Genomic DNA, 10,253 nt, shown 5'->3' on the forward strand with positions numbered 1-10,253 from the left:
CCACTGTGGAAATAAGTGTGGAGATTCCTCACAAAATTAAAACTAGAGATTTTATCTGACCCAACTATTCCCCATATGGTATCTTCCCAAAAGAATTAAAAACATCATTCCATAGTGATATAGGCACACCCATGTTTATAGTGGCATAGTCTGTAATAGCTAAATCTTGGACACATCCCAAATCCCCATCAACTGATGAATGGATAAAGATGTGGATTTTTTATACAACGGAGTACTACTTTGTTATAAAGAAGGATAAATTTGAGTCATTTTTAGGTAAATGGATGGATCTTGAGACCATATTCGTCAGTGAACTGATCAGATACACATGTTCAAATATCACATGGTGTCTCTGTTGTGAGAAACTGAAAGTGTAGATAAGGACCAAAATGTATAATAGATATTGTGAAACAGGAAAAAAATGTTCAAATGGGAAAGGAAACTAGGGAGGAGGGAGGGAGAAAGGAAGGAAGGGAAAAGGAAAAAAAATAGATTGAAAAAATGGAAACAAAGCTTTGTAAACAAGGAGGAGTTGAAGGGAGGGGAGGGGAAAGGAAATAAAGAAGAATCAAGATATATCACAAATTCCCTATGATGAATGTTATCATTATGTATATCTAAAGTGTACCAATAAAATCAATTAAAAATGGCATTGTGTGAGAAAAAAAGAGAAATCTCAAAACCAAGATCACTGAGATTTGTTTTTTAGTTACAGTGAAATCAGATAAGAACTCAGTGACGGAAGATGCCTGTAAACAGCACCTTAAAATTGGAAAACTCAGATAGAATCATCCAATTTGTTAGGGAAGAAATCACAATGGAATTTAGAAAATACTTAAACTCATGCTGAGAATGAAGATACTAATATACAACAACATCAAAACTTGGCCAAAACAGGACTTACAGGAAAGATACCACTTGGAATATAAGAAGATAGCCCGGAAGACAGTGTTTGAAGCTTTGGTCTCAAGAAGATAGACAACAGGAATAAGACACATCTATGAAACAAGGAAAGGAGCAGATAAAAGGAGGTGAGAGGTGGGGATGGATACCCCGGCCCTGGGGCAGAATCTGTGCCTTTCCTGGAGCACTCCTGTTCATGTTTTGTGACAGCCTCTCCCACAGGGGTTGTCTCCACCATCCCATGCAGCTCATAGCTTAGACCCTGTGGGGAACTGCATTGGTGTGGAGCCTGGTGGGTGCAGAGCCTGCTGCATTGACTTGAGGAACTCTTCCTAAAGGATTTGGTCTGTGGGAACATTTTGGTTTGTCCACCCAGGCAGATGCCTTCCAGTTGCAGGAACTACTTCTACACAGGTGTTCAGGAAGGAGACCTGGGGCCTCCAGGGCTTGCAGGGGTTGTCACCAAGGTCCCCAGTGGGCAGGTAGCTTCTGTGAGAGAAGAAGCTCTCAGTAGTCCTGTGAGGCAGCCTTGGTGGGGCTCTTGAAAGGGATGGGCCTTGGGTAAGGTAGAAGGAAAAGGTTTCATTCACAATTTCAAAGAGTCCCGGTAGCACTGATCCTGGGCTCTGTGGTGGGTGAAGGAGCAGTGAAGGTGGACAGGACTGTCCCATTGCATGATAGTATGGGTTCAGCACCCAGAGCTCAGTACACCCAGGCCAGGGCTTCGGGCTTTCTGAATCTCCCCAGGATCCTGTGTATGGCCAGGCGAGAGCCACTGAGGTGGGGAGATGCTAGAGTCATGTTCTTTCTCACTGAGGATGGCAAAAAGTCTATCATATCCCAGTTCCAGAATGAGAACAGATGGTCCCAAACCTAACACCTGTGCTCGTTAGGAACAGGTGGTGCTTGAACCCTAGAAGTGGGTAGAAAACAGGGCACCTACCAAGAGGCCTTCATCCCAGTGGAAGGAAGGGTGCAAGGGGTCCACCTGTATGGCCAGTAGGTGGAGGGCCCTCCCAGACAGGCCCAGGAGCCGAGCACGGATCTCCACGCAGCCTACACACAGTGGCTGCACGCTTCCCAGCTGTGCCAGTGCTGTGTGCGCCAGGGTCCGCTTCAGGGTGAGCCATTGCTTCAGGAAGACAAGGAGACGCAGTTACCACTAACCCACTGGGCAGCCATCCATTCACAGGGGAAGCTCAGGAAGCCCGTGAGCCCACACCCTTCAGTGCTGGGGAGGGGACGTCTGGGGCACTTTTGACAAATACCTCTGTGCTGCGGGGTCCTGTTTGGTACAGTAGGGGTCTCCCAAAGGTTAGGTCACAGAAGGCTACTTATATAACCTTAAATTGGAGCTGAGTAATAAACCAATTTCCATTTGAGAATTATCTTTGGTTGACTTATATTGGTGTCAAATTAATTTGATTCATAGTTCATGACATGTAAGAAAATGTAAAATGTAAAAGTATGTTTCCTTCAAAAGAGGTATTTCCCATATTCAGTTTGTGTTTTTAAAGATATTTTCCCTTTTGCAGTTTTGGGGACTGAACTCAGGGCTTTGTGCCCACTAGGCAAGTTCGCTACTGCTGAACTATATCTCCTGTCCATAGCTTAGTATTTTTTTAAAAACACAATGTAGTTCACCTTTATAGAGCTCCTTTGCACACTAGTATAGTTAGCTGAAGTGCACTCCAGGCCTGGGAAGGACAGCAGTGAGGTCACACGGGAAGAACTTCCCAGTAAGACCGTCATGCAATCAGCCAGTTAAATCTCTTTGAATGACCGGACAATGCCTTTCTGCTCCAAGGCTTGGAAGCTACATCATCCAGCCATCAAGAGCTACAAAGGCAGGAGGTGCATTCAGGTCCCCACCGATCCCATCCCTCCAGAGTGCAGGGTGTGCTTAGTGCAAGTGGACCAGAGGATGTCTGGCCTGAAGAGCTTCCCCATAGAAGATGTGTACTAAGATTGCCTGACAATCACCAGCCCAGTGGTCGTGTAGTCACTGGGGCTCTGCAGATAGTATGCCAGCAGCTTTTCCAAGGACCCCTGCTCCAGTCGCTGCTCTAGCGCCTGTTCCCAGATGAGCTGCAGCATGTCCAGACAAGTCTCCACAAAGCCGAGTTTGAGATGGGCCAGCCTCCGCATCAGGGGGGTGTTGATGTTCTGTAACTGATATGGCCAGGTGCACAGTCAATGCACTGGACACTTTCTGATGAGACGATATTTTAATGGCTTTGATGAGGCATAGCTGGCATATTATAAACTGCACATATCTATGGTGTAAAATGGACACATTTTGATGAACACAGCCCAAAACATCACTACCACAGAGACAATAAATGCACTACCCTCCACTCTCTAGGTTTCCCATGTCCCTTTGTGATTCCTCCTCTCCCTTCTTCCTGAACCTCCCTCCCTCATAGGCCACTACTTCTCTATTTCCAGGCACTATATATTAGTATATATTTTCTACAATTTTATATAAGTAGTATCACACATGAGTGGTATTTTGTCTGGCTTGTCTCATTCAGTAGAATTATTTTTAGATTCTTTCATGTTGTTGTGAGTACATTTGTTCTTTTTGTAGCTGAGTAGCATTCCACTGTGTGGATGTACCATAGTTTGTTTTTTCACTCAAGTATTATTTCCAGTTGGAGGCTACTATAAAAAAAGTAGCTGTAAATTTTCACTTACCAGCATTTGTGTGGCTATATCCTCTCTCATCTCTTGGGTACACACCCAGGAGTGGAATACCTGGGTCATACGGTACACCTGTGTTGAGCTTTCTATGGATTGCTAAACTGTCTCCAAAGTGGTTGTCGCACCAACAGTGTATAAGGTTCCAGTTTCTACATCCTTGCTAACATTTAGTGTGGTTAGTCTTCAAAATTGTACCATAGGAGCGTGGTAATTTCTCATGATGATTATAATTTCTATTTCTTAACTGACTAGTGATGTTTGTCTTTCCATGTGTTTATTTATCATCCATATATTTTCTTTGAGGAAATGTCTGTTTAAGTATTTGCTCATTTTTTACTGTATTTTTAAATTAACTTTTGAGAGTTTCAGAATGTATTTTATATATAATTCCATTATCACATATATAATTTACAAATATTTTCTCCCACTCTGTGGCCTATATTTTCACCCTTATCTTTTGAAGAGAATTCCAATTTATCAAATTATTATGTTATGAATTATGCTTTGGGTGTCATACATAAGAAATCTTTGCCTAGACCTTTTATAGTTTTAGATCTTTGTTTAAGTCTATAATACACTTTGAGTTATTATTATTATTATTATTATTACACATGGTAGAAAATATGAATTGAATTTCAGTTTTCTGGATGTGCATATCCAATTGTTCAGCACTATTTAAAAACTGTCCTTTTTTCACTGGACTGGCTTCATGCTTTTATTGACAATAAGTCTACTACATACATCTATACATCTGTGCAGGAATTCTCCTACCTTCTATTCCTCTGTCAGTCTACTTTTATACTAAAAACACACTGTCTTGACTTCTTAGCTTTAAAATATGACTTAAAATGTAGTGTTAGACTTCCAATTTTGTTTTTCTTTCCCAAAGTAGTGTTGGTTATATTAAGCCTTTTGAATTCCTATATGAATTTTAAAATAATTTTTTCAGTTTGTATTAAAAAGTTTGGGGTGATCTTGATCAGGATTGCAGACAATTTAGGGAAAATTCATATCTTAATGAATACTGAGTCTTTTGATGTGTAAATGTCATATGTCTTTTATTTGTGTTTTGTTTAATTTTCTCAGTAATGTTTTATAGCTTTTAGGTATAAGTTCTCATATTTGGGGGGTCAAATTTCATTTTATGCTGTCATAAATGACACTTTTTAAATTTTAAGTGTCAGATTGATTGTTCCTACTATAAAGAAATGTATGATGGTCGTTATTATAGCTTGCAACCTAACTAAACTCACCTGCTAACTTTATTTGTTTGTTTGTTTTGTTTTTTTTTCTGGTACCGGGAATCGAGCTCATGACCTCACGCTTGCCAGGCCCTCACTAAATCCCCAGCCCCTCATCTGTTAACTTTATATATTAGCTTTAATTTAGCTTACATGGAGCTGTACTATTTTTGATACATTGTGCATGATTTTCTATATGATCATGTTATCTGTGAACAAAGGCTGTTTTACTTCTTTTATTCCTAATTTAAAAGATTCTAAATGATGTTTCTTGCCTTACTGCTTTGGCTAGAACTTCAAAACAAGGCTGAATAAAAGTGGTAAGAGGACAGATACATCCTTGTCTTAGTGCTTTTCAAAGGGAGAAGCATTCAGTCTTTTACCAATAAGCATGGTATTAGATCAGTTTTCTCATAGATGCCCTTCATCAGGGTGAGGAAGTTCTCTTCTAATTGTTTGCTAAGACTATTTTTCAGGAATGGATGTTAGGTTTTTATCAAATGCTTTTTGTGCATCTACTGAGATGTTCTTATGATTTTTCTTAATATTTAAAAAATGGTAAACCAAATTGGTATATTTTTTAATGTAAGACTACTCTTGTGATAAGCCCAACTTAATCATACTACATTATCTTTTCATTTTATTTCACTTATTTATTTTTGGTACTGGGAATAAAACACAGTACTTTGTGCTTGTCAGGCAGGTGCTTGTGCTGCTGAGCTATATCCCTGGTTCTGTGTTATCTTTTTAATATATGCTAATTTTCTAAAGTCTTGTTTAGAATTTTTAGACTTGTGTTCATAAGGAATACTGCTATGTAGTTTTTCGTGTACTTTTGTTTGTACTGTCTTTACCTTATTTTAGAATCAGAGCTATACTAGCCTCATAGACAAGTTGGAATGTATTCCCTCTTTTACAACATTCTGGAAGAATCTGTGTAGAACTGGTATGATTTTTTTCTTAAATATTTGGTATTCACAGTAAAGCTACCTGGGCTTGATGTGTGTTTTGTGAGAATGCTTTCAATTAAAAACTCAATTTCTTCAATTTATGTAGAGCTATCCATTTATCTCTTCCTGAGTGGGCTTTGGTCAACTGTCTCTTTCAAGGAATTTGTCTACTTCATCTGAAGTGTCAAATTCAAAACATTCCCTTATCTTTTCAATATCTGTGGAAACCTTGGAGGTGTTGTATCACTCATTTCTGACATTAACTACTTAGGTCCTATATTTTTTGTTTGATAAATCTGAATTTATTGATTTTCTCAAAGGATGAATTTTGATTTTGTTGATTTTCTTTTTTATTTTTCTGTTTTCTATTCCACTGATTTCTTCTCTGATCTTTAATTTCTATTCTTCTACTTATTTGGATTATTTGGATTTAGTTTGCTCTTTCTCTACTTTTTAAAGATTGCAGTGGAGGTCACTGATTTCTGGTCTTTTTCTTTTCATATACAGGGGTTTAGTGCTGTAAATTTCCCCCCTAAGGACTGAATTGATAACTTCTTAAACTATTTTTGATATTTTTCCCTTTAGTTCAAAGTACTTTCCCTTTTGACTTCTTCTGTGCCTTTTAGTTATTTGAGTGTAAGATATTTACTTTCCAAGTACTTGGGGTTTTCTACATACATAGGTTTTGGTTTTAAAAATTAAGGTAAAATTCATATAAGACAAAACTAACAATTTTAAGCTTACAATTTAGTGGCACTTAGTAGATTCACAAAATTGTGCAAGCATTCATTATCTCTCTCTACTTCAAAACATTTTCTTACTCCAAAAGGAGGCCCATTAAGTTACTCCTCAGCATTTCCACTCTATCCCCTAGCAATGATTCCTTTTTCTGTGTCTATGGATTTATCTATTCTATAGCTCTGTTTTCAATTTTTAATTTAATTCCATTGTGATGACAGCATATACTTTGTAGGACTCAGGTCTTCTAAGTTTATTGAGACTTGTTTGATGGTCCAGACTATGGTCTATGCTGGAAAATGTTTCATGCACATAGGCGAATGGTACTCTGCTGTTGTCATTTGCAACATTTTATAAATATCTGTTAATCATGTTGGTCAACAGTTTTCAAATCCTCTAATTTTTTGCTGGTTTTCTGTCTACTTGTTCCACTAATAATTGAGAGAGGAGTATAGAAATCCCTGGCTAGAGTTATACATTTGTCTATTTCTCTATTGCAATCTTTATCAGTTTTTGCTTCACTAACTTCAAAAGTGTGTTATCAAGTACATAAATGTTTAAATTACCATGTCCTATTATTACTACATTCCTTTACTCTAGCTATGACATGAATTTTCATATCCCTGATAATGTTTGCTCTAAAACCTTCTTGTGTGATGTTAACACAACCACTTCAGATTTCTTTTGATCAGGGCTAGCATGAGATATTTTTTTATCCTTTTACTTCTAACCTATTCATATTTTTATGTTTAAAGAAGGTTTCTGTGGATAACACTGAAGCTCCCCAGCCAGCTGATCCTTTCCTGAGTGAGCACTAAGCCCTGTTCCCTGTACTCCTTTCAGCTGGTTCTTCCCAAGCCTTGGACAACTTCCTCCCAGGAATGTGTTGATTAGTCCTTAGCGGGACACTCTGGGTCATCCCTGGAAGATCTCTGTGCAATTCTTCTTTCTTGGGATCTAACTTTCAACTCTAGTTACTTTTTTCTTCTTGGACTCTTAGCTCCATCCCGTAACTAAAAGTCTTGGCTCCCCTCCCCGTAGCCACAGTGAGTTTGAACCTTAGCTCAGGAGTTTCTGTTCGTCATTGTGGAAGTTCAGGGTTTTGAAAACCCTTGTTTCAGAAGAGAGAGTAAATCTAGCTGCTGTTACTCCATCTCATCCATAAGCGGAGGTCAGATGTGTTATGGCAGTGAGTAGGTACACGTTGGTGGGAATGACAAAGATGTGCTCAAGAAGCCAGGATTTGTACTTACATCTTGAAAGGACAGTAACCCTTGAGTTCTGTGAAATATCTCTTCTTCCTCAGCCACAGCTTTCTGGACCAAGTCATATTCTTCCAAGTGATATACAGTTTTTTGCTCTTCATCTTCCTTAGTTTTGCCACATAACCTTTATACAATGTAAGAATGGAATTTAGAACAAAGATGTTAAGTATGTGTCATTAGTACTAATATATAAATATGTAATTTCCACATCATTATGCTATATATTTTCTTAGTACTCAGAATTTTGTGATTAGGTGTTTTAATGTAAAGATATGACCAAGATATTAGCAAAGATTAAACAACAGAATATCAGCAAGTATACCATGACACTATGCTTATGAAAAATGAAATTGTGCCCAAAAGGCATCTGATGAGGCAACACCACACCAGTCTGCTGGTTAGCCACCTAGTTCCCTGCCTTTCCCACAGTTTCAAGATGCACTATACTACATCTGGACATGATTTGGGTGGGGCTTCCAAAGTGTCAGTCTACTAGTCCTCATGAAGGCTCAGTAACGCCTACTTGGATTTGCTTCTATATAGACAGGCATGTGAGTAGTCAGGGTAGATGGAAGGTGGCTGAGTGGAGTGCAGAAAGGTATCTGTGAGGCTTTACCAGTATCAGGTTGGTTGTACCCTGGAAATGGGATAGGGCTGGTGTGGATGGTTTTAGGGTGTGCAGAGCGGGACCCTTAAGTGAACATGTGTACATCTGTCGGGGTGGTGGGGCATGTGTGTCTGCAGAAGCTGAGTGGCCTCCTTCCTGTAGGGTGGAAGCAGGGAGCAGTCAAAGGCTGGAGGACTCATGGAGGCTACAGATCCCCAAAGTGTGTGCCTAAGGGAGGTGTGGGCAGCCACAGGGCCAGTGCCAGGAGGAGGTCCCTCAGGGACCTGGAGGGTGTTGAGTTAAGAGGAAAACTGGGTGTGGTTTGGGAGATGCAGGTGAGGTGGCACTGGGAGGAGCTGCTTGGGACTCTGAGGGGCTGCAGGGGGTGAGTGGCCACTGAAACAAGGGATCTGTGATCAGTGAGGACTTGGAGAAAGCAGCAGCTGTAGTGGACAAAGGGCCGTGGACAGTCTTGCTGAGGGCAGCAAACCACGGTGCAGTTCCTCTGTCATAGGCAGCATCAGTGGCGAGGTCCTTACCTCTTTATCTTTGCACGCTCTAGTTTTATATCAACACAGTTTTTCTTGTAGCCACAATTGATAAACTTTTCCTCCATTTCCAGAAGGCAGTTGTCCAGCTCTTTCAGCAAAACTAAGCACTCAGGGAATTCGCTGTCAGCTGAGCCCTGGATGATTTGGATCTGAAGGCTCACACACCTGCTGGACAGATATCTTTCAGGGGCTGCGAGGCGAAGGTCCCCACACAGAATCAAAAGATTCAGACTGCGGCAACACTCACTGTCGCCAGTGTGTGCCCAGTGATGCTGGATCAAACTCATTCTGGTCTTTGCCACAAAGCAGAAATTTACAGCTATATTCCTTGATCACGAGTTGAGACTAACAGACTCAACTCTCTGTATTAGATTCAATGCAAAATTATAAAACACACTATCAAATAACCAGCAAGTGGATAAAAGAACACTCAGGCTGAAAGGATGAACTATATATGATCAAACCCAAGAGGCACTGCAATGGGATGTAGAGGCTCCAGAGCTATGGGAAAGATGCTGAGGAAACCTGAGCCAGAGCCAGCACCTGCAAAGCCAAGGGAGCTCCCATGTTTTGAGGTCCACGGCCTTTGTCCAAGCCATGCAGGCTGCACATGTGAATGCAGGCCTGCCTCTTAGAGGAAGCTGGAGGGTACGCAGGGCTTTCTGCAGTACCCTGGAGTCAGGAGAGGGGGTTGTGGCCTTGTTATGTCTGAACCACCCTAGGTGTGAAATACAACACTAAAGTTAGCAGGTAGGAAAGTAACCACAACCCTCACAGGAACTGGCAATGTTACCTGGCTTCCAGATCTGTGGTGATGAATTCCAATATGGGCATTCGGTTAGACCTTTCTTTTTGGAGGACTGTGAAGGTAGCTATGAGTTTTTTAAACAGACAGCTGACCTGGAGATAACCGGCATCAGTATTACTGTGGAGCCAGGGACAGAGGACCCCCTGCCACTGTGTCCCCGAACTGAGCACCACTTCTGATGTACCCAGCACACGCCTTACCACCTTTCTTCCCTCATCTTCTGTGGACAAGATTGCTTCTGCCAAAGTTAAAGTTGAATTGTACCAAAACTCCTCATTTCCACCCAGTCTCTGGGCTTTCTCGATCATTTTCTTAGCTTGTCCATGGTTGTTTTCCTTGTTGGCCAACTGTGCTAGAAGGAGCAGGCATTGTGATTCTGCACAAGGATCATCGAGCTCCTAAAAGATAGATATATACATATATATATATACATATATACATATAGCGGGGGAGAAGGAGAGAGAGAGAGAGAAAGAGAGAGAGAGAA

At 40.6% G+C, this 10,253-nt stretch overlaps 1 protein-coding gene across 5 annotated transcripts in view; it reads right to left on the reverse strand.

Annotated features, from left to right (window-relative positions):
• Positions 1–10,253, reverse strand: part of Cfap46 (cilia and flagella associated protein 46) — a 104,642-nt gene that overhangs the window by 25,328 nt on the left and 69,061 nt on the right. For 4 of the 5 annotated variants that reach the window (XR_001230822.1, XM_013503031.1, XM_013503028.1 and 1 more), the window contains exons 36-41: positions 9,967–10,164; positions 9,752–9,858; positions 8,947–9,123; positions 7,789–7,924; positions 2,887–3,075; positions 1,847–2,035 (exon numbers count right to left, since the gene is read on the reverse strand). Coding sequence is in view for 4 of the 5 variants with exons in the window: in XM_013503031.1 (XP_013358485.1) it covers positions 1,847–2,035; positions 2,887–3,075; positions 7,789–7,924; positions 8,947–9,123; positions 9,752–9,858; positions 9,967–10,164 (996 nt within the window). In the remaining variant the exon portion in view is untranslated. The remainder of the gene's footprint in view (positions 1–1,846; positions 2,036–2,886; positions 3,076–7,788; positions 7,925–8,946; positions 9,124–9,751; positions 9,859–9,966; positions 10,165–10,253) is intronic. The other variant, XM_013503030.1, reaches the window with a different exon arrangement.

This window comes from Chinchilla lanigera, unplaced genomic scaffold (genome assembly GCF_000276665.1).
Source record: "Chinchilla lanigera isolate Chin_1 unplaced genomic scaffold, ChiLan1.0 scaffold00076, whole genome shotgun sequence".
NCBI classification, from domain to species: Eukaryota; Metazoa; Chordata; class Mammalia; order Rodentia; family Chinchillidae; genus Chinchilla; species Chinchilla lanigera.